The 23,636-nt window shown below is 43.8% G+C and overlaps 1 protein-coding gene across 10 annotated transcripts in view; it reads left to right on the top strand.

Moving 5' to 3' along the window:
• Positions 1–22,526, top strand: part of CDK5RAP1 (CDK5RAP1 mitochondrial tRNA methylthiotransferase) — a 44,868-nt gene extending 22,342 nt beyond the window's left edge. For 7 of the 10 annotated variants that reach the window (XM_017884106.1, XM_017884110.1, XM_017884100.1 and 4 more), the window contains 7 exons: positions 105–335; positions 7,908–8,005; positions 9,387–9,442; positions 11,194–11,324; positions 14,813–14,962; positions 20,858–20,998; positions 22,240–22,526. In XM_017884106.1, coding sequence (XP_017739595.1) covers positions 105–335; positions 7,908–8,005; positions 9,387–9,442; positions 11,194–11,324; positions 14,813–14,962; positions 20,858–20,998; positions 22,240–22,320 — 888 coding nt within the window. In that variant the 3' untranslated portion in view covers positions 22,321–22,526. The remainder of the gene's footprint in view (positions 1–104; positions 336–7,907; positions 8,006–9,386; positions 9,443–11,193; positions 11,325–14,812; positions 14,963–20,857; positions 20,999–22,239) is intronic. The other 3 variants (XM_017884107.1, XM_017884109.1, XM_017884105.1) reach the window with 2 other exon arrangements.
• Positions 22,527–23,636: the final 1,110 nt, after the last annotated feature.

Genomic DNA, 23,636 nt, shown 5'->3' with positions numbered 1-23,636 from the left:
AAAAAAAAAAAAAAGATGTGTTAATTTCAGCTAATTTTTAATTAGTGTTTTTTTATGAAGCTACCCAAAAGTTTTAAAATTCCAATATATTTTCCCATGTTTAGGGGCTGAAAGAAGTGACACTTCTTGGTCAGAATGTTAATAGTTTTCGGGACAATTCAGAGGTCCAGTTCAACAATGCAGTGTCTACCAATCTCAGCCGTGGCTTTGCCACCAACTATAAAGCCAAGCAAGGAGGACTTCGTTTTGCTCATCTTCTGGATCAGGTCTCCAGAGTAGATCCTGAAATGAGGATCCGTTTTACCTCTCCCCACCCCAAGGATTTTCCTGATGAGGTGAGCGTCAGGTTAGCTTTGACAAACTGATACTAGTATTCTTGAGCATGCCAAAGGCTGGACCTAGTAGGGAGGCAACAGACACCTGGAGTCCTGCTCAGGGATCCTGTGGGGTATTGCTGCATCACCCTCTGGATCTGCTGGTCCTTTGAAGATTTAAAGTCCACCAGTGGCTGGGCATGGGGCTCATACCAATAACCTCAGCACTTGGAGAGGTTGAGGCAGGTGGATTGCTTAGGCTCAGGAGTTGGAAACCAGCCTGGGCAACATGGCAAAACCTTGTCTCTACTGAAAATACAAAAAATTAGCTGGGTGAGGTGGCATACGACTGTTGTTCCAGCTACTTGGGAAACAGAGGTGGGAGAATCACTTTAGCCCAGGAAGTCAAGGCTGCAGTGAGCCAAGATTGCACCACTGCACTCCAGCCTGGGTGACACAGCAAGACCGTGTCTCAAAAAAAAAGTCTGCCAAGGTGGGAGTGGAGGTAGGACTGATATTCAGCAGAGGTTAAGACCACCTGTGGGACCGTGAGGGCTATACAGAGAGGGTTCGTTGCAAAGTGGGCAGCTGAGTGGTAATAATGGTGATGGGGCAGTAATGGTGGTATGGGGCGGACAGGAAGGAGGTGATGTGGTGCTCTGGGAAACAGCCCAGAGTTTTGCCTTAGACAGACCCAGGTTCAAATCTCAGCTCTTCCACTGCTTTACCAGCAAGCATGTGATGTTTTCAGCTTTTCATCTTTATCTGTAAAATGGGGTTAATAAGGGGTTAACAGTTACCTCCTGCTTTGGGTTGTTGTGAAATAGATACAAAGGCATACCTTGTTTTATTGCACTGTGCAGATATTATGGAGTTATTTTTAACAAATGGAAGGTTTGTGGCAACTCTTGAGTAAGTCTGTCAGCACCATTTTTCCAACAGCATGTGCTTACTTCACATCTCTGTGTCATATTTTGGTGATTTTCACAGTATTTCAAACTTCATTATTATGATGTCTGTTATGGTGATCTGTGATCAGTGCTATTTAATGTTACTCTTAAAATTGTTTCGTGACACCGTGAGCCACACCCACATAAGACAGCGACCTAAATTGATAAATGATGTGTGTGTTCTGACTGCTCCACTGACGGCCATTCCCCCATCTCTCTTCCTCTCCTCAGCCCTCCCTATTCCCCGAGACACAACAATATTGAAATTGGGCCATTTAATCACCCTACAGTGGCCTCTAAAGTGCTCAAGTGAAGGGAAGGGTCGCACAGCTCTCACTTGAAATCAAAAGCCAGAAATGTTTAAACTTACTGAGGAAATCATGTTGAAAGCCTAGCTAGGCTGAAAGGCCTCTTATGCCAACCAGCCAAGTTATAAATGCAAAGGAAAAGTTCATGAAGGAAATTAAAAGTACTACTCCACTGAACACATGAATGATAAGAAAACAAAACAGCCCTTTTGGCCGGGTGTGGTGGCTCACACCTTTAATCCCAGCACTTTGGGAGGCCAAGGTGGGCAGATCATCTGAGGTCAGGAGTTCTAGACTAGCCTGGCCAACATGGCAAAATGCTGTCTTTACTAAAAATAGAAAAATTGGCTGGGTTTGATGGTACACACCTGTCATCCTAGCTGCTTGGGAGTCTGAGGCCGGAGAATTGCATGAACCCGGGAGGCAGAGGTTGCAGTGAGCCGAGATTGTGCCACTGCACTCCAGCCTGGGCAATAGAGTGAGTCTCCGTCTCAAAAAAAAACCCAAAAAAACAAAAAAAACCCACCAACTAAACCCAGCCTTTTTGCTGATATGGAGAAAGCTTCAGTGATCTGAAGAGAAGATCAAAGAAGCCACAGCACTGCCTTATGCCAAAACCTAATCCAGAGTAAAGCCTTAGCTCTCTTCAGTTCTCTGAAGGCCAAGAGATGTGAGGAAGCTGAAGAAGAAAAGTTTGAAGCTAACAGAGGTTGACTTACAAGGTTTGAGGAAAGAAGCCACCTCTCTAACATCAAAGTGCAAGGGGAAGCCACAGTGCTGATGTAGAAGCTGCGCAAGTTATCCAGAAGATCTAGCTAAGATCAATGATGAAGGTGGTTCTACTAAACAACAGATTTTCTGTGTAAATGAGCAGTCTTCTATTGGAAGAAGATGTCATCTGGGACTTTCATAGCTAGAGAAGAGAAATCAGTGCCATTCTTCAAAACTTTAAAGGACAGGCTGACTTGCTTTTGTTTTCTTTTAAAAAAATTAGAGGTGGGGTCTTGCTGAGTTGCCCAGGCTGGTCTTGAGCACCTGACCTCAAGCAGTTCTCCCACCTAGGCCTCTCAAAGTGCTGGGATCACAGGCGTGAGCCAGTGTGCCCATCCAGACTCTTGTTAGGGGCCAGGGCAGCTGGTGACTTTAAGTTGAAGCCAGTGCTCATGTGCCATTTTGAAAATCCTAGGGCCCTTAAGAATGATGTTAAATCTCTGCCTGTACTCTATTTTTTTTTTTTTCTTTTTTTGAGACGGAGTCTCGCTGTGTCGCCTAGGCTGGAGTGCAGTGGTGCGATCTCGGCTCACTGCAAGCTCCGCCTCCCGGGTTCCCGCCATTCTCCCGCCTCAGCCTCCGAGTAGCTGGGACTACAGGCGCCCGCCACCGCGCCCGGCTAGTTTTTTGTATTTTAGTAGAGACGGGGTTTCACCGTGTTAGCCAGGAGGGTCTCGATCTCCTGACCTCGTGATCCACCCGCCTCGGCCTCCCAAAGTGCTGGGATTACAGGCTTGAGCCACCGCGCCCGGCCTCTGCCTGTACTCTATAAATAGAGGAACAAAGCCTGGATGATAGCACACCTGTTTATAGCATGATTTACTGAATATTTAATTTTTAATTTTTTGTAGAGTTGGTGTCTCCCTGTGTTGCCCAGGCTGGTCTCAAACTCTTGGACTCAAGTGCTCCTTCTACCTCACTCTCCCAAAGTGCTAGGATTACAGGCATAAGCCACTGTGCTTGTCTAGTTAACTGAGTATTTTAAGCTCACTGTCGAGACCTACTGCTTAGGAAAAAAGATTCCTTTCTAAATATGACTGTTCATTGACAATGCACCTAAGTCATCCCAGAGCTCTGATAGAGATATACAAAGATTATTAGTGTTATTTTCATGCCTGCTAACACAATATCCATTTTGCAGACCATGGATCAAGGAGTAATTTCAACTTTCAAGCCCTATTATTTTAATTTTAGTTTATATAAGATCGATTCTTATTATTTAAGAAATATATTTCATAAAGCTATAGCTGTCATAGATAATGGCTTCTCTGATGGATCTGGGCAGATTAAATTGAAAACATTCTGGAAATAGTTCATCATTCTAGATGCCATTAAGAACATTAATGATTAATGGGAAGAGGTCGAAATGTCAACATTAATAGGAGTTTGGAAGACACTGATTTCAACACTCGTGGATGATTTTGAGGGGCTCACGACTTCAGTGGAGGAGATAACTGTAGATGTGGTGGAAATAGCAAGAGAACTAGAATTAGAAGTGGAGCCTGAAGATGTGACTGAATTGTTGCAATCTCATGGTCAAACTTCAATGAATGAGGAGTTGCTTCTTATGAATGAGCAGAGAAAATGGTTTCTTTTTTTTTTTTTTTTTTTTNTTCTAAATATGACTGTTCATTGACAATGCACCTAAGTCATCCCAGAGCTCTGATAGAGATATACAAAGATTATTAGTGTTATTTTCATGCCTGCTAACACAATATCCATTTTGCAGACCATGGATCAAGGAGTAATTTCAACTTTCAAGCCCTATTATTTTAATTTTTAGTTTATATAAGATCGATTCTTATTATTTAAGAAATATATTTCATAAAGCTATAGCTGTCATAGATAATGGCTTCTCTGATGGATCTGGGCAGATTAAATTGAAAACATTCTGGAAATAGTTCATCATTCTAGATGCCATTAAGAACATTAATGATTAATGGGAAGAGGTCGAAATGTCAACATTAATAGGAGTTTGGAAGACACTGATTTCAACACTCGTGGATGATTTTGAGGGGCTCACGACTTCAGTGGAGGAGATAACTGTAGATGTGGTGGAAATAGCAAGAGAACTAGAATTAGAAGTGGAGCCTGAAGATGTGACTGAATTGTTGCAATCTCATGGTCAAACTTCAATGAATGAGGAGTTGCTTCTTATGAATGAGCAGAGAAAATGGTTTCTTTTTTTTTTTTTTTTTTTTTTGAGACGGGGTCTCACTCTATCGCCCAGGCTGGAGTGCTGTGTTGCAATCTTGGCTCACTGCAACCTCTGCATCCAGGTTCAAGTAATTTTCCTGCTTCAGCCTCCCAAGTAGCTGGGATTATGGACACCTGCCACCACGCCCAGCTAATTTTTTTGTATTTTTAGTAGAGACAAGGTTATGCCATGTTGGCCTGGCTGGTCTTGAACTCCTGACCTCAAGTGATCCACCCACCTGGGCCTCCCAGAGTTCTGGGATTACAGGCGTGAGCCACCGTGCCTAGCCTGAAAATGGTTTCTTGATATAGAATCTACTCCTGGTGAAGATGCTATGGATATTATTGAAATGACAACAAAGTGTTTAGAATATTGCATAAACAGTTGATAAAACTGTAGGGTTTGAGAGAACTGCAGTTTTAAAAGATGTTCTATTGGGGTAAAATATTATTATAGAATAAATGTTCTATTATGGGTAAAATACTATCAAACAGCATCGCATGTTGTAGAGCAATCTTTCATGAGAGTCATTTGATATGGCCTACTTCATCGTTGTCTTGTTTTAACAAATTGTCACAGCCACCCCAACCTTCTGCAGCCACCACCCTGATCAATCAGCAGCCAGCACCATTGCTCACTTGAAGGCTCAGATGATCGTTAGCATTTTTTTTAGCAATAAAGTATTCTAAGGGTGGGTGTGGTGACTCATCCCTGTAATCCCAGCACTTTGGGAGGTTGAGGCAGGAGAATCACTTGAGCCTAGGAGTTGGATACCAGCCCAGGCAACATAACAACTTTATAATTTTTATTTTTATTTTTTTTCGAGACTGAGTCTTGCCCTGTCGCCCAGGCTGGAGTGCAGTGGCATGATCTTGGCTCACTGCAACCTCTGCCTCCCGGGTTCAAGCAATTCTCCTGCCTCGCCTCCCAAGAAGCTGGGACTACAGGCGCATGCCACCGCGCCTGGCTAATTTTTGTGTTCTTAGTAGAGACAGGGTTTCACCATGTTGGCCAGGCTGGTCTTGAACTCTTGACCTTGTGATCCACCTGCCTCAGCCTCCCAAAGTGCTGGGATTACAGGTGTGAGCCACTGTGCCTGACCCTATAATTTTTAAATAAAAAAATTAGCTGGGCATCGTAGCACATGCCTGTAGTCATAGTTACTTGGGAGGCTGCAGCAGGAGGATCGCTTGGTCTAGGAGTTCAAGGTTGGGGTGAGCTATGGTTTCACTGCACTCTAGTGAGGGCGATAGACTGAGAAATTTAAGTATAAAGAAATTAAGGTATGTACGTTGTTTTCACTTAATGGACTGCAGTATAAATATAACTTTTATTTGCACTGGGGAACCAAAACATTTATGTCACTCACTTTATTGTAATATTCTTGTCATTGTGGTGATCTGGAACCAAACCTGTGATATCTCTGAGGTATGCCTGTATTGTGTCAAAGGTACTTAGCACAGGGCCTGGCATGGAGTAGGTAGCCTGCATCTGAAACCTTCTATTGGAGGTTTTTGGTTTCAATGAAATGTCTTTCTTTTGGCCCCCACTTTCATCTTTTTTCCTCTGGATTGTCTTCTTATTGAGTTGTAAAAGTTCTTTATATATCCTTTAATTTTTTGACCACTGCAAAATGGCCTTTCTTGTAATGGAGGAGAGAGACTGGGCTCCATTCTCTTTATGTTTTCTTTTCTTTTGTTTTCTTTCTTTTCTTTTCTTTCTTTCTTTCTTTCTTTCTTTCTTTCTTTCTTTCTTTCTTTCTTTCTTTCTTTCTTTCTTTCTTTCTTTTTCTTTCTTTTTCTTTCTTTCCTTTCTTTCTTTCTTTCCTTTCTTTCTTTCTTTCTTTTCTTTTTTTTTTTTGAGATGGAGTCTCGCTCTGTCACCCAGGCTAGAGTGCAGTGGCGTGATCTGGCCTCACTGCAACCTCTGCCTCCAGGGTTCAAGTGATTCTCCTGCCTTAGCCTCCTGAGTAGCTAGGATTACAGGTGCACACCACCATGCCCAGCTAATTTTTGTATTTTTAGTAGAGACGGGGTTTTACCATGTTGACCAGGCTGGTCTCGAACTGCTGTCCTCAAATGATCTGCCCACCTCAGCCTCCCAAAGTGCTGGGATTACAAGGGTGAGCCACCATGCCCGGCCTCTATGTATTCTTGATTCAAATCCTTTGTCAATATGTTTTCATATATTTTCCCCTAGTATCAGTTTTTTGATGGCATCTTTTTTTGTTTTTTCTTCCTTTTTTCTTCTTTTAAAAATTAAAAAAAAATAGACCCAAGGCCTTGCTGTGTTGTCCAGGCTGGTCTTGAACTCTTGGCCTCAAGCAATCCTCCTGCCTTGGCCTCCCAAAGTGCTGGGATTACAGAGGTAAGCCATGACACCTGGCCTGATGGTATGTTTAAAAGTGACTAGTTTGGGCTGGGCATGGTGGCTTACGCCTGTAATCCCAGCACTTTGCGATGCTGAGGCAGGCAGATGACTTGAGGTCAGTATTTCTAGATCAGCCTGGGCAGCATCGTCTCTGCTAAAAATACAAAAATTAGCCAGGCGTGGTGGTTCGCACCTGTAATCCTTGCTACTAGGGAGGCTGAGGCAGGAGAATCTCTTGAACCCAAGGGACAGAGGTTGCAGTGAGCTGAGATGGCACCACTGTACTCCAACCTGAGTGAGGGAGTAAAACTCTGTCTCAAAAAAAAAAAAAGGAAGTGACTAGTTTGTTGTAAGCTAGATGAAAGAAGTACCATTTTTGCCTTCTTTGCTTGCTGACCCTAGTGTCAGCACTACCTGTATTCAGCTCCATGGCTTTAATCTGACCTCTGCTTGCTTGCTTCTCTCTACTCTTTGATTTTTTTTTTTGAGACAGAGTCTCACTCTGTCACCCAGACTGGAGTGCGGTGGCGCGATCTCGGCTCACTGCAAGCTCTGCCTCCTGGGTTCACGCCATTCTCCTGCCTCAGCTTCCCAAGTAGCTGGGACTACAGGTGCCCGCCACTAGGCCCGGCTGATTTTTTTTTGTATTTTTAGTAGAGACGGGGTTTCACCGTGTTAGCCAGGATGGTCTCGATCTCTTGACCTTGTGATCCGCCTGTCTCGGCCTCCCAAAGTGTTGGGATTACAGGCGTGAGCCACCGCGCCCGGCCTCTTCTCTCTACTCTTTGAAAGCAGAGATGCCATTAGGTGAAATGTCCGGGACAACAGAAGGGGGCTTGAACAAAAGTTAGGGAATAGGTGATTTGTGTGTTTGGTTTAATTAGCCTCTTAATTATGTGAAAATTAACCTTGGAGGATACATAGTAAGAGTGGTGTTGCTTTCTGTAAGGTTCTTTGGTGAGATTTTGATTACCTATAATGTGTTCTGTTTCATCAGGTTCTGCAGCTGATTCATGAGAGAGATAACATCTGTAAACAGATCCACCTACCAGCCCAGAGTGGAAGCAGCCGTGTGTTGGAGGCCATGCGGAGGGGGTCAGACTTGCTTGGAGAGGGGGCATCCCCCACTTTTCCATGTTTCCTTAATGACCAAACAGTGTCTTTGTTGCTAAGAACCTAGCGTAGTGTGTGGCACACAGTAGCTGCTCAGTAAATCTTTATTGTATGACTAAGCCACTGGGCACTGGAGTTTGCTTCTGCTCACTCCATAAGCAAAGGCTAAGGACTGGTCACCCATTTTCACTGTTTGGTTTAAAAAACGTACTTACTGAGCAGCTACTGTGTGCCAGTGAGTATTTATTGTATGACTAAGCTATGGAGCACTGGAGCTTGCTTCTGCTAATTCCATAAGCATAGGCTAAGGACTGGTCACCCATTTTCACTGTTTAGTATGTTTGTTTTAAATTAAGCATCTATGGTGTGGCACATTCTGAGATTTTAATTCTTTAATGTTAACATTAAGGTTTTGTTACATCTTAGAATTTAAATGTCACTCTATGTGTTCACTTTCTTTGAGAATAATAACTATTACACAGATGAGACTGAAGGGAGACTTCAAGGCAAGCTGTATGGAATTAGTGCTTTGTCTTTTTCCACAGGGCATAGTGTTCTAGAGGTCCTCTAAAAGGCTTAATCTGGAGGCCGAGGTGGGCAGATTGCCTGAGCTCAGTAGTTTGAGAATAGACCAGCCTGGGCAACATGGGGAAACCCAGTCTTTACACACACACACACACACACACACACACACACCCCTGCGCAACATGGCAAAATCCAGTCTCTACACACACACACAAAACCCCCTGGGCAACATGGCGAAACTCAGTCTCTACACACACACACACACACACCTGGGCAACATGGCGAAACCCAGTCTCTACACACACACACCTGAGCAACATGGCGAAACCCAGTCTCTACACACACACACCTGGGCAACATGGCGAAACCCAGTCTCTACACACACACACACACACACACCTGGGCAACATGGCGAAACCCAGTCTCTACACACACACACACACACAATACACACACACTAGCTGAGTGTAGGTGGTGCACATCTGTGGTCCCAGCTACTTGAGAGGCTGAGGTGGAAGAATCACTTGAGCCCGGAAGTTTGAGGTTTCAGTGAGCTGAGATTGTGCCACTGCACTCCAGCTTGGGAGACAGAGTGAGACTCTGTCTCAAAAAAAAAAACAAGTTTATGTCCTTGAAATAAAAATTCATAGGCTCTAGATTAGATTAGAAGATACAGCTTGGATCAAAAGGGCTCTTTTGGATACTTTAATCTACTCATGTGCCCTGCCATGTGGATGAAAAGTGATTACACGTGGGAATTCATAGTGTTATCTTTTTGCAGCATTCATTTAAAAAGATTGGATTTATGTAGGCCTTTTCCTTTTGTTCTTTATTGCAGATATTCAAGAGAAGCTTATGTGGAGTTAGTTCACCATATCAAAGAATCTATTCCAGGTACATTTAAGAAACCCATTCTGCTGTGCGTGTTACTCTACCAGTGACCAGCCTTGTTGTTAGATACAGGCAGCCGTCATCACCTTTGGCATTTCCTTGTGACACAATTTCATACTTCTTGTGCTCCTCTTCTTTCTCTTTCTCTCTCTTTGTATTCTTTCTTTTATGTCTTTCTGACTTTTTGTTGTCTTAGTCCTGCTGGAAATACTCAGGTATGGATGATCTTGTGGTCTCAAGGCTATAGAAACTCCTTTTCTATGGTCTTTGTATTTCTGGACAGAGAGGAAAGACCTTATCTCATCTTGTAAGGTGACAAAGTTATGTCTAAATTAGTTCTGATTTGAGAGCAATTGATATCTTTTAAAATGTGTACTTTTTCTAACTAGCTTTATGGCAACTTATTATTGTAAATTTTAAAGATAATTCCTTTCATATTATCTTATTCTATATTCTTCTCTGTCCTCTTCCTCCTAATAAAATAGTCTGTAGTCTTTTAGTTTAGATTTGGTTGTGGGTGTATACATTTTTCCCAAAACTTCTAATTATAACTGTTTTTGTTTTTGTTTTTTGTTTTTTTTGTTTGTTTCTTGTTTTTTTTGAGATAGAATCTTGCTCTATTGCCCAGGCTAGAGTGTGGTGGTGCAATCTCGGCTCACTGCAGCCTCTGCCTGCCAGGTTCAAGCGATTTTTGTACCTCAGCCTCCTAAGTAGCCAAGACTATAGGCTACCACGCCCAGCTAATTTTTGTATTTTTTTTGGTAGAGATGGGTTTTACCATGTTGCCCAGGCTGGTCCTGAACTCCTGACCTCAAGTGATCTGCCTGCCTCAGCCTGCCAAAGTATTGGGATTATAGGCATGAGCCGCTGCACCCGGCCTAATTATTGTAACTTTTATGCACAAAGACTTTCATTTTGATGGGGCAGGGTAATGCGGAGTCTAGGTATGTGACTATGGGTGAAGCTCCACTGTTACAGGCTGTGTGGTAGCAGATAAGTGACTTCATTTCTTTGGGCTGCAGCTTTCTCATGTGTAAAATGGAGTTAATAGTACTCACCTCATTGGGTCATTGGAATAATTTTTTTGGGGGGGATAGGCTCTCATTCTGTCGCCCAGGCTGGAGTGCAGTGGCACGAACACAGTTCACCACAGCCTTGACCTCCCTGGGCTCAGGTGATCCTCACACCTCAGCCTCCTGAGTAGCTGGGAGTACAGTTGAACACCACCATGCCTGGCTAATTTTTGTAATTTTTTGTAGAGATGGGGTTTTGCCAGGCTGGTCTCGATCTCCTGACCTCAAGTGATCCGCCCACCTCAGTCTCTCAAAGTGCTGGGATTACAGGGGTGAGCCACTGCACCCAGCCACTACTACTGTCTTAAATGACCATTGTATGAAACCAAATTCAGAAATATATTTTTGTATGAAACACCACAAGCTTTTCACTGGTAAGAGGACTGATATGAAAATGTGGACTCCTACTGTGTCCCTAAATGCAGCACTGGAAGTGAAAATACCTTTTCTAGTGCTTAGGGGAAATGTAGGCCAAGAAGCTGGTCTCTGTCATGGAATGCTGTGGATGAAGAGGCCCATCTCGCCTTACTCTGTACTGACTATTTGTTTTACTTATGCATGGGCTGAATAGTCCTAGGGAGGGCCTTACAGTTGCTATCCCTCCCTTGTAATCCGCATATGCCAAAGGCTTCCCTTGAAGGTAAACAGCAGTGACCTGTCGTCCTTTGCTGTGTGTCACAGGTGTGAGCCTCAGCAGCGACTTCATTGCTGGCTTTTGTGGTGAGACGGAGGAAGATCACGTCCAGACAGTCTCTTTGCTCCGGGAAGTTCAGTACAACATGGGCTTCCTCTTTGCCTACAGCATGAGACAGGTGAGCCATGGGGTTGGGGAGGACTGACATCATTCCTGACCAGTTTGGGGGTGATTGTAGAGAACTGGGCAGAAAAGAGAGTGGTGGCAAGGCAGTCCTTGAGAAACCACAGGCTCTTAGGATTCACTTCCTTTCATTTTTCTAGTCCACTGTGTCTACTCTTTGAAACAGTTCAGCAGTTTGGTGATACATGATTACTGTGTATCATGTAATTTAATGAAGAGGAATACTGATTCCTCTTCATTAAAATATTTTAAAATTATGTTTAGATTGTTTACAATTTGAATATGGAAGGAGAAAACCTTTTCTTTATAAGAAATCTAAGATTGTTTCTTAACATGCAGAACTCCTTTTTGGTCTGCAGGTGTGATTTATTTTACCGGGGCCTCTGGTCATCTTCGCAGCCATCCTCAGTGGTTCCTCATATCTGTTTTCCTAGGCAAGTGAACTCACTTGGAAGCTTCCCAAGAAACAAAGCGGATTCCCAGGAAAACAAAGCAGAAGGAGATTAGGAAAGAAGGAGAGATTAGTGCACTTTTCCTGCAGAGAAGGATAGTCCTGGTTGACTGTCATTTTCTTGATTGTAGGCATGGATTTGCATGGTTCACTCCTGATTCCCTCAGTCATCTTTGTGGCAGTGTGCTTGTGTTTGGGCAGGAGACTGAAGGCCTCTGTGGCCAGGGGGCTCAGAAAAGCTGGCTGACGAATGACTGAACCCATGACTTTATTGTCATTGTTACTGAGCTGCCATCAACCAAACTATTTTTTGTGTTTTTTTAAGAAGCAGTGTCTTGCTCAGGCAGTCCTTCCCCCTCGGTCTCCCAAAGTGCTGAGATTAAAGGTGTCAGTCATGACGCCTCGACTTTATTCATTTGTTTTAAAGCCACTGCATAGTGTTCTGTGGGCAGCGTAACTGTGCCGATGTATGTATCTATTCATGTCTCTTTTATTGTTCTGGAGAGATGAAGCTTCAGGGGAGCTGTTAGTTTCTATTTTGCTTTTTTTCCATGGACATCACAAATATGCAAGAGAAATTCTTTTTTTTTTTTGAGACAGAGTCTCGCTCTGTTGCCAGGCTGGAGGGCAGAGGTGTGATCTTGACTCACTGCAACCTCCACTTCCTGGGTTCGAGCGATCCTCCTGCCTCAACCTCCCGAGTAGCTGGGATTACTGGTGCATGCCACCATACCCGGCTAATTTTTGTATTTTTTAGTAGAGACAGGGTTTCACCATGTTGGCCAGGATGGTCTTGATCTCTTGACCTCATGATCCACCCACCTCAGCCTCCCAAGATAAATTCTTTTTTTTTATTTTTTGAGACAGAGTCTCGCTCTTGTTGCCCAGGCTGAAGTGCAATGGCATGACAGCTCACTGCAACCTCCGCCTCCTGGGTTCAAGCTATTCTCCTGCCTCAGTCTCCTGAGTAACTGGGATTACAGGCATGTGCCACCACGTGCGGCTAATTTTGTATTTTTAGTAGAGACAGGGTTTTTCCATATTGGTCAGGCTGGTCTCCAACTCCCAACCTCAGGTGATCTGCCCACCTTTGTTTCCCAAAGTGCTGAGATTACAGACATGAGCCACTGTGCCTGGCCTGAGAAATTCTTTTTAATACTAGGATTGGTAGAGGTGGGAGGATCACTTAAGCCCAGGAATTTCAGACCAACCTGGGTAACAGGGAGACCCTGTCTCTACCAAAAAAAAAAAAAAGCCAAGCGTGGTGGCACATGCTTGTGTTCCCAGCTATTTGGGAGGCTGAAGTGGGAGGATCACTTGAGCCTGGGAGGTTGAAGCTGTGGTGAGCCAAGATTGTGTCACTGTACTCCAGTTTGGCAACAGAGTGAGACCCTATCTCAAAAAAGGAAAAAAAAAAAAAATCCTAGGGATGGGAAATGGGTTTTCAGCGTGTGGGAGAAGCATCCTGTGGTCACTGAATATGAATGTTCACTTTGGGACCGAATTCCTAAGTTAGGATTAAGGTTACAGGAACTTAATCAAGAACCTAGTGGATGAGAGCAAGCACTCAAATTGTGCCTCTGCCACTTAATAACTATGTGACATTGGCCGGGCGTGGTGGCTAATGCCTGTAATCCCAGCACTTTGAGAGGCCGAGGTGGGCAGATCACGAGGTCAGGAGATCGGGACCATCCTGGCTAACACGGTGAAACCGCGTCTCTACTGAAAATACAAAAAATTAGCCAGGCGTGGTGGTGGCGCCTGTAGTCCCAGCTACTGGGGAGGCTGAGGCAGGAGAATGGCGTGAACCTGGGAGGTGGAGCTTGCAGTGAGCCGAGATCGTGCCACTGCATTGCAGCCTGGGCTACAGAGCGAGACTGTGTCTCAAAACAAAAACAAAAAACAAAACAAAAACTATGTAACATTGGGCAAATGTCTTGGTTTCCTCATCTGTGAAATGGGGATAACATTAGTACCAACCTCATAGGGTTGTTCTGGGGATTAAGTAAGATAATATGTTTAAAGCAGTTATAATTGTGTTTCATGCATAATAAATGCACAACAGAGGTAAGTTATTGTTGTTAATAGACAGAACGGAGTAAACTCTGCAGTATTTTTAGGATTCTCCATTTTCCTCTGTGGATCTTCTCTTCAAGGCAGATTGGTTTGAATGTCCAGACTTTGGTATATAGATACTCCTTTTATTCCATACTTTTGTCTAGTTCAGTGGTTCTCCAGCTGTACTGAGCCATAAAGATATATATACACACTGTGGTTTTGACTGATTTAAAGGCGTTTTAAGGATAAATTCCCTTTTTTCTTTTGGACTAGGTAATACATGCTTGTGGTATAAAATTCAAAAGTTTAAGTGGTGTACATGAGTAGTTCTTCCTTCTTCCTAGGTTGCCTAATGTTTTAGTTCCTTCCCTTAAGGCAACTACTCTTAGCAATTTCTTTTATAACTTTCTGAGGATATTTCATGTTTTCATAAGCATGCCTGTATGTATTCTGTCTACACCAAAGTTATATGTGTTGATCTGTACTTTGCTTATTTCAAGTAACAGTAGATTTTGGAGAACAATCCACATTAGTACATATAGAACTATCATTCTGTTTAATAGCTGCACAATATTCCATTGTATAGATAAACCATAATTTCTGTGACTACTTGCCTAATGAAACATTTAGGCTGCATTGCATCTTATGTCTTTATAAATAGTGCTGCTGAGTAACCTAATGTATATGAGCCATTTGGTATATGTGTAAGTGTAATGTTAGGATAAATATGAAGAGTAATTCTGAGTCTGTGATTTTCATGTGCTAAATTTAGAATTTAACCCTTGCAAAAATGTGACTCCACTACATTTCTATCTTGGAATGCTCCCAGAGCCAGAGAAAGCTCTTAGCTCTGGCTTGGGTTTCTGTACATGTGTCTGTAACTTGTAGGTAGAATGAACATGGTGCCCCTCTGTGCATTAAGAATAGATTCTACAAGTCCTGGGTGACCTCTGTTTCCTTTTTTTTTTAAATAGAAGACACGGGCATATCATAGGCTGAAGGATGATGTCCCGGAAGAGGTAAAATTAAGGCGTTTGGAGGAACTTATCACTGTCTTCCGAGAAGAAGCAACAAAAGCCAATCAGATGTCTGTGGGCTGTACCCAGTTGGTGCTAGTGGAAGGGGTGAGGCCATATGTGTTTGTGTTATTATGTTGTTTTTTGTTTCAGAACATTAGATCTTTGATTTTTTTTTTTTTCCTTACTATGTTGCCTAGGCTGGACTCAAACTGCTGGGCTCAAGTGATCCTTCTGCCTCAGTCTTCCAAGTAGCTGGGACTACAGGCTGATGTTTTAAATCAAAGTTTTTGTAGTTTTCAGTGTACAGATTTTGTCCATGTTTTGTTAGATTTACACAAAAAAAATTTTTTCTTTTTTTTTTTTTTGTTTTTTTTTGACGGTGGGAGTCTCGCTCTGTCACCCAGGCTGCGAGTGCCAGATGACACAATCTCGGCCTCACTTGCAGAGCTCCGCCCTCCCGGGTAGCACGCCAGTCGTCCCTGCCGCAGCCTCCCGCGTAGCTGGCACGAATAGGCGCACACCACCGCGCGCCGGCTAAGTGGTTGTAGCGTGAATAGAGAGGGGGGCACCGTGTCCTGAGCGCCGGACGCGGGGATGTCGCCTGCCTCGCCGCCAAAGGGCGGGGCAAGACGCAGAGCCCCACCGGCGCCGGCCAAAAAAAGTATTTCTTCGTTGGGTTGTTTGTGGAGCACAGAGTCCTCCTCTGGCACCAGGCGGAGGGCAGGCCAAGAGCTGGCTCACTGCAAGCTCCGCCTCCTGGGGTGCACGCCATGCGCCTGCCCTCAGCCCCCGAGTAGCTTGGGACTACAGGCGCCCACCACCAACGCCGGCTAAGTTTTGAGGTAGTAGAGGTGGTTTTCACCCGGTAGCCAGGATGCTCGAGCGCCGACCGCGGATCCCCCACCTGCGGCCGCCAAAGGGCGGGGATTACAGCTGTGAGCCACCAGGCCTGGCCTTTTTTTCTTTTCTTTCTTTTTTTTTTTTTGAGGTGGAGTCTCGCTCTTTTGCCCAGGCTGGAGTACAGTGGCACAGTCTCAACCTCTGCAACCTCTGCTTCCTAGGTTAAAGCGATTCTCTTGCATCTGCCTCCTGAGTAGCTGGGATTACAGGTGTGTGTCACCATGCCTGGCTAATTTTTGTATTTTTTTAGTAGAGACAGGGTTTCATCATGTTGGCCGGGGTGGTCTCGAAGTTATCCACCCACCTCAGCCTTGCAAAGTGCTGGGATTACAGGCACGAGCCACCATGCCTGGCCTTTTTTTGTTTTGTTTTGTTTTGAGACGGAGTCTTACTCTTTCGCTTAGGCTGGAGTGCAGTGGCACAATCTTGGCTTACTGCAACCTCTGCCTCCCAGGCTCAAGCAATTCTCCTGTCTCAGCCTCCAGAGTAGCTGGGATCGCAGGCACCCACTACCATGCCCAGCTAATTTTTGTATTTTTAGTAGAGACAGGATTTCACCATATTGGCCAGGCTGCTCTCAAACTCCTGACCTCAGGTGCTCCACCCACCTCGGCCTCCCAAAGAGTTGTGATTACTGGTGTGAGCCACTGCTCTCGACCACAAAGCTCTTTCTTAAACATCCAACATAGCCATTACTTACTTGGTGCTAGAGAATAAATGGGTTTTTCAAGGCTAGCAGTTGGAGTCATTGCTTTCTCTTAGAGGAGACTTTGTTTCCTCCAGACATGGCCAGTTTAAAACACCAAGTTGCTATGTCCAGAGTGGCAGAAAAGATGATAATGGCTTACATCACTCAACATTTACTGTCTGCCAGGAACTGTGCACTTTATGGCCATCAGCACAGAATGCCACCTCTGTCCTTGGAGAAAGGTGCTGTTATTAGCTCCCTTTTGTGCATGAGGGTACTGACCTCAGAGACAGAGCATAACTTCCCTAAGGTTACACAGCTAGTGTGTGACAGAGTCAGTATTTGATACAGCTCTATCTCCAGCATCTATAATCACGCCGCCTTTTTTTCTTTTTTTTTTACATTATGGAGAATTTTAAACATAAGTAGACATAGAGGCTGGATGTAGTGGCTTGCGCCTGTAATCCCAGCACTTTCAGGGGCTGAGGTGGGTGGATCAGTTGAGGTCAGGAGTTTGATACCATCCTGTCCAACATGGTGAAACCCCGTCTCTACTGAAAAAACAAAAATTAGCCAGGTATGGTGGTGCACACCTGTAGTCCTAGCTACTCAGGAGGCTGAGGTGGGAGAATTGCTTGAACCTGGGAGGCGGAGGTTGCAGTGAATCAAGATCACACCATTGCACTCCAGCCTGGGTGACATAGCAAGACTCCATCTCAAAATAAAAAAAGATATTTCTTCAGTAAATACTTCAGTATATATGCCTTTAAGATAAAGACTTTAAAAAAATTATAAACAAAATGCTATTATATCTGACAATAATTGACCATAGTTTCTTAATATTCTTTTTAGATTTCCAAAGCACTTCCAACTTTCTTAACATTATCAAATATTTGCTCAGTGTTCTAATTTCCCTGTTTGTCTCATGAATGTTCTTTTACACTTGGTTTTTTTCAAATCATAGAACCTGAACTCTCAATTTAATTGATTTTATTATTTATTTTTTATATTTTTTGAGAGAAAGTCTCTCGCTCTGTCGCCCTGGCTGGAGTGTGGTGGTATAACGATAGCTCACTATAACCTTGAACTCCCTGGGCTCACATGACCCTCCTGCTTCAGCCTCCTGAGTAGCTGGTACTATATATGTGTACAACCACTCATGGCTAATTTTCCAAATTTTTTGTAGAGATGGGGTTTTGCTGTGTTGCCCAGGTTGGTCTCAAACTCCTTGCCTCATGCAATCCTCCTACCTCAGCCTCCCAAAGTTTTGGGATTACAGGCATGAGCCACTGCACTGGCCTGAACTCTCTTTTTTAAAAAAATTTATTGTAAAACAATAAATATGCAAACCCATAGAGAAGTTGCAGTATATTACAAAGAACTTTTTCCTCTTGAATCATTTCAGAGTAAGTTGCTGCCCTGATGTCCCTAAACCCCCAAATACTGTAATGTGTATCTTGTACAAACAGGGACATTCTCCTAGATAACTGTAGTACAACTATGAAAATCAGGAAATTAACCTTGTTAGATTACTACCATCCAATCCTGAGACCCCATGTAAGTTTCTCCAGTTGTCTTCGAACTGTCCTTTATAGGAAAAGGATTTGGTTTAGTATCACATGTTGCATTTAACTGTCATGTCTCTCTAGTCTCCTTTAATCTAGGATGGTTCCTCATTATTTCTTTGACTTCCATGACCTTGACACTTAAAGATTGTAGGCCAGTTATTTTGTAGGATGTCCCTAATTTGATGTATTTTCATGATAAAATTCAGGTTATGTCTTCTTTGGCAGGAATACCAGAGAGAGGACGTTGTATTCTAATCATATCCTGTGAGGTGGCATACAATTTTGATTTGTCTCATTACTGATGATGTTAACTTTGAAAACATGGAAGATGCTATCTCTCAGCCTTCTTGACTGTAAAGTTACTCTTTTTCCTTTTGTAACTAGTAAGTATTTTGTAGGAAATAGTAGAGACTCTAAATCTCAGCTGAAGGTTGTTTCCCTAAAGCGATAATTCATTTAAAGACTGAACTCCTTCCTGCGTCTTTGATTACTTAAGATATAGCATGTAGTCAGAACTTGATTTTCTAATGGCAGATTATGTGCCCTTTGGATTCTTTTTGGCTCATTATTTTAACCCCAGACTGGGTATCACTCAGTGTGTTTAATGTAAGATTCTTATAATGATATACTTCTGTCCCTTCCTCCTTCTTTTGTGCTATTGTTACAGAGTTTTACTTTTGTATCCCTAAATCATGGTTATTTTTGCTTTAAACAATTATCTTTTTAAGGAACTTTAATAAATGAGAGAAAAAAGTCTGCATTTACCCACTCATTTACTATTTCTGGCATTCTTCATCCCTTGTGTACGTTCACGTTTCCACTGGGCATCGTTTTGTTTGTGCTTGAAAGGCTTCTTTTAACATCGCTTGTAATGCAGGTCTTTTGGCAGTGATGCCGCTCAGGTTTTGTTTGTCTGAAAATATCTTTATTTCACCTTCCTTTTAAAAATATATTTTCACCGAGTGTTGACTTTTAGGTTGACATTTTGAAGATATCATTCTGTTGACTTCTGACATACATGATTCTGACAGGTTTGTGGTCATTCTTCTTTACGCCATTTTCTTTGGCTGCTTTTAATATTTTGCTTTATCACTGTTTTTAGGAATTTGATGTGGCTGGGGGTGGTTTTCTTTGTGTTTACCCCTTTGTGTTTTCTTTGGGATTTTTTTGAGGCTTTTTAGTTTCTGGGGTTATAGTTTTCATCAAATCTGGAAAAATTTCAGCTGTTACTCTTCAGATTTTTTTGCTCTGCTTTCTCTTCCACCCCCCTCCACCACTTCAGTACTTCAATTACACATATGTCCAAGCACTTGATATTGTCCCAGAGATCACAGAGATTGTTCCTTCCCTCCCTCCCTCCCTTCCTTTTTTTTTTTTTTTTTTTTTTTGAGACGGAGGCTCACTCTGTTGCCCACACTGGAGGGCAGTGGCGTGATCTCGGCTCACTGCAACCTCTGCTTCCCAGGTTCGAGCGATTCTCCTGCCTCAGCCTCCCGAGTAGCTGAGACTACAGATGTGCACCACCGTGCCTGGCTAATTTTTGTATTTTCAGTTTCGACGGGGTTTCACCATGTTGTCCAGGCTGATCTCAAACTCCTGACCTCAGGTGATTCACTCGCCTCAGCTTCCCAAAGTGCTGGAATTACAGGCGTGGGCCACTGCGCCCAGCCAAAAAAACTTTTTTATTCTCTGGATAGTTTAGCCTCACTACTAAGATGTGGCCTTCTGTCAGGAGTTGCTAATGAATATATCCCAAGGAACTGATAAGCACAATTTCTACCCTCCAAGAACTTACGACTGTGACAAATCCATAAACTCTTCTATTTGGTGGTGGATTCCAAGCCACATGTGAGTTCTGGGAACTGTTCAGTGGACAGTTCCCAGGTTACTCTCTTTGCCTGACTTCATGGAGTTTTATGCTACATGTGCGAGTGTTAGTGTTCAGCGAAGACTCATAAGGACCCCCTGCGTATTTCTGAAATTCTTTTTCTGCTTCGCTCCCTCCTTTCTAGAATTTGCTTCACAGTTTCTAACTATTTCAGGCTCCCTGGACCCTGATCCCTCTCTCTTCAGTGCAGGGAGGACCACTGTGCTGTGCTTGAGCTCTCCCCTCCTGCTTCACAGGCTCCCATCTGGCATGTACCTTCTGGCAGAAAGCAGGGGTGTTTGGGGGGCTCACTTTGTTTTCCTTCTCTCACAGTTCACAGTCTTGTGTGATCTTTTGTCCAGTATCCGAAAACAGTTGTTTCATATATTTTGCCCAATTTGCTGGTTATTGTTTATAAGGCTGAAGGGTAAACTTGTTTCTCTCTCTTTATCATGGCTGGAAGAGAAGGGTTTCTGTAGACTCTAGAAGTTAATCCCATCATAGTGATGTTAGTGTTTTCCTGGCTCTGTGTTCTGGGTGTTGTGATGGAGATTCTGCCTTTCAGTCTGTCTATTCAGTAACGGCAAGTAATTCAGGCCAAACAATCCCAGAACATTCATGAGTGATTAGTATGAGACTGGGTAAAGTGACAGTTGGTTTTCCAAATGCATCACTCATATGTCTCTGGCTTTAGGCCTGTTGGAGGTCCATTCTTGCAGAAGGCAGTTCTCTACAGACTCACTGATTAATTGATTCATTATAATATAGTTAGCAAAACTTCAGTGTTTCTATTGTGGGCCATACACTGCCCTTGCTGGTGAAGCAGCAGCAAACACTGAATCTTCAATGATTCCTTGGTTAAGGATTGCTCTGTGGGTCAGACTCTTGGGGATCCAAGACAGAGAAGGCACAAGTTCTACCCTTCAAGAACTTACGACTGTGACAAATCCATAAACTCTTCTGTCTTCTTTCTGCAGCTCAGTAAACGCTCTGCCACTGACCTGTGCGGCAGGAATGATGGAAACCTTAAGGTGATCTTCCCTGATGCAGACATGGAGGATGTCAATAACCCTGGGCTCAGGGTCAGAGCCCAGCCTGGGGACTATGTGCTGGTGAAGGTGAGGAGTCCTTTTGGGCCGTCGGCTTGTACTGTGAAATGAGTGTTGGTTTGGATAATTTGTGGTAATAAAGTTTTTTCCTAGAGACACATTTTAGTAAAATAAAAATCTCCTCTCAACCAGTACAATGTAAGGGCACTTTGGATTGTATTTTAGACTGCTCCTTACTAATGCCTTCTTATTCTTCTTACCTTTTCTCCTGCCCTGCCCTGGAAGGGTTCTTTGTGGGAATTCGGTGAGTTTGGAGTAAGCAGTGGCATGTAGTTTCTTGCTGCAGAGAGGCCAGGAGGTGTAAGTGATTTCGAGTGGGTAGAGAGTGTTCCCTGTCGGAGATCAACGTGTTCTTTGTGATCTCTGACGGCTCAGGCCTCTCTAACTTACATGTGCTCAAGTTTCTTGGGTCTCTTCCCTGGACTTGCAGATCAGCTATATGGCTGTGGGATTTTCCCTCTCTTTCTTTCTGCCTTTCACTGGCGATATGCTTCTTTTATTCTCTCCTTCCATTTCTTCCTTTCTTCTGTCTTCTCTTCTCACACTGCCCAGTTCTGCTACTGCCACCTTCCCTGTCTTGTTCTCATGTCCACTTCGCCTCAGAACCAGAAGCTGGCAGGACACGGGCTAATGGGTTAGGCAGGACACAGACTGATGCCCTAGAGCGTCCACAGAAGTTCCTTTAAGGGCAGGGAAAATGCCTGTTTTGTTTCTGTTTGTTTATCTTTATTTTCTAGCACCTAGGGCAATTCCGGGTACAAAATATGTACTTAGTAAGTATTTACTAATGGACTGACTTGTTCTTATGGTAGGAAATGTGACCACAGATAACTTTGGGTCACATTCTTTCAGCTCTCAGTTGGAGGAGAGAGAACATTTCTCACCAATTGTTGGCTGTAAATATCCTAAGGAAGGATTTGACTGGCTCAGCCTTGGAGTTAGGAGGACAGGGTCTGTGATGGGCAGTTTCACCTGAATTTTATGGTTAGAGTTGAGGAGGAGCCATTTTCCAAGAGAGAAGGGAGACATGTCTGGGTCTGACCTGCTTTGACTTCTTAAATTATATACATTGCCATTCCATGAGGCCTCTCTTCCTGCCAGGATCGGGGGCACACAGGAGCCATGTGGTCTCTGCCAACCAGTCGCCTCCATCAGATTCCTTTTAGGGGCTTCTCCTCTAGAGGCTCCGTGTGAAGTCCCAGTGGTACAGTCCTAGTTACCTTGCCTTCTTCTGCCTGGTTTTCTTTCAGATCACCTCGGCCAGCTCTCAGACACTTAGGGGACATGTTCTCTGCAGGACCACTCTGAAGGACTCCTCTGCAAATTGCTGACCTGAGAGGATGGCCTCAGAGCTGACTTGGGCAGTCCTCCCCAACAGGAAGGAGAGACATTGCCGGCCGCTGAGGAAAGAGGTCATGAAGCTGTGGAGATAAGCTGCAAGGGGTGAAGCAACTTTATGTCAGTGGAAAACATGTCTCTTTAAAGCTGCTATGTGAACAGCTTTTACAGTCATTAAATTTACCTAAACTAAAGTTAACCCTTTGTCTCTCAATTTTACTTCATTTTTACCTTGGTTAGTGTTTCTGGAGTTTTCCCTGCAGTCTGTGTTAAGTGTTTGCCAACCCAGTTTCTCCTGTGGATACTGCTACCTCTCTGGCTTTCTCCCCTGGGCCTAGGAGGTAGAGACTGAAGGAGAGGAAGGTGGGGAGAACCATTTGCTTGGGAAAACTGCTCTCAACCCTCCTGACATTTGCATTGGATGCCACTAACTTAGCTGCCTATCGCTGCACTTTATTTTACGTGTTTTACCTGAGGATTTCCCTCATAGTCCTCTTTTTTTCTGACACCAAAGTTGACTTTTAAATTGTTCTAAAGCCACTGAAGCAAAAAATTTGATAAAACACTCTGCTTTCCTTTACAATCCCCACAACAAAAAAAATTATTTGTTGGAAAAAAATGGTTTTTTTACATGAGATGAAACCATATCGTCTGGGCACGGTGGCTCACACCTATAATCCCAGCACTTTGGGAGGCTGGGATGGGCGGATCACTTGAGCTCAGGAGTTCAAGACCAGCCTGGCTAACATGGTGAAACCCTGACTCTGCTAAGAAAAACTCCAAAAGTTAGCTGGGCATGGTGACAGGCACCTATAGTCCTGGCTACTCAGGAGGGTAAGGCAGGAGAACCACTGAACCTGGGAGGTGGAGGCTGCAGTGAGCCGAGATCATGCCACTGTCCTCCAGCCGAGTCCTTTCAAATGGATGAGGAAAAGACAAGGATAGAAGAAGCTTTTCAAACTTCATCTTCTTTCCTGTAGCTGTGGCCTCTTCTTCCTCCTCTGCCTCCTTGGAAGCCTCGTTGCCCTCCAAAGCCTCCCTGGCCTTTGCCACCAGCCTTTTTTAGCCTGTGAGGTCTGACAGCACTTGGAGTTTTAGAAAATGTCATTACCAGGTGGGGCACAGTGTCTCACGCCTATAATCCCAGCACTTTAGGAGGCTGAGGCAGGTGGATCACCTGAGGTCAGGAGTTCGAGACCAGCCTTGCCAACATGGCGAAACCCTGTCTCTACTAAAAATAACAAAAAAATTAGCTGGGCCTGGTGGCAGGCGCCTGTAATCCCAGCAATTAGGGAGGCTGAGGCAGGAG

This window comes from Rhinopithecus bieti, unplaced genomic scaffold (assembly GCF_001698545.2).
Source record: "Rhinopithecus bieti isolate Rb0 unplaced genomic scaffold, ASM169854v2 scaffold_14455, whole genome shotgun sequence".
Classification (NCBI taxonomy): domain Eukaryota; kingdom Metazoa; phylum Chordata; class Mammalia; order Primates; family Cercopithecidae; genus Rhinopithecus; species Rhinopithecus bieti.
Note: the sequence above shows the minus strand (reverse complement) of the source record. Positions and strands in the feature narration are given on the sequence as shown.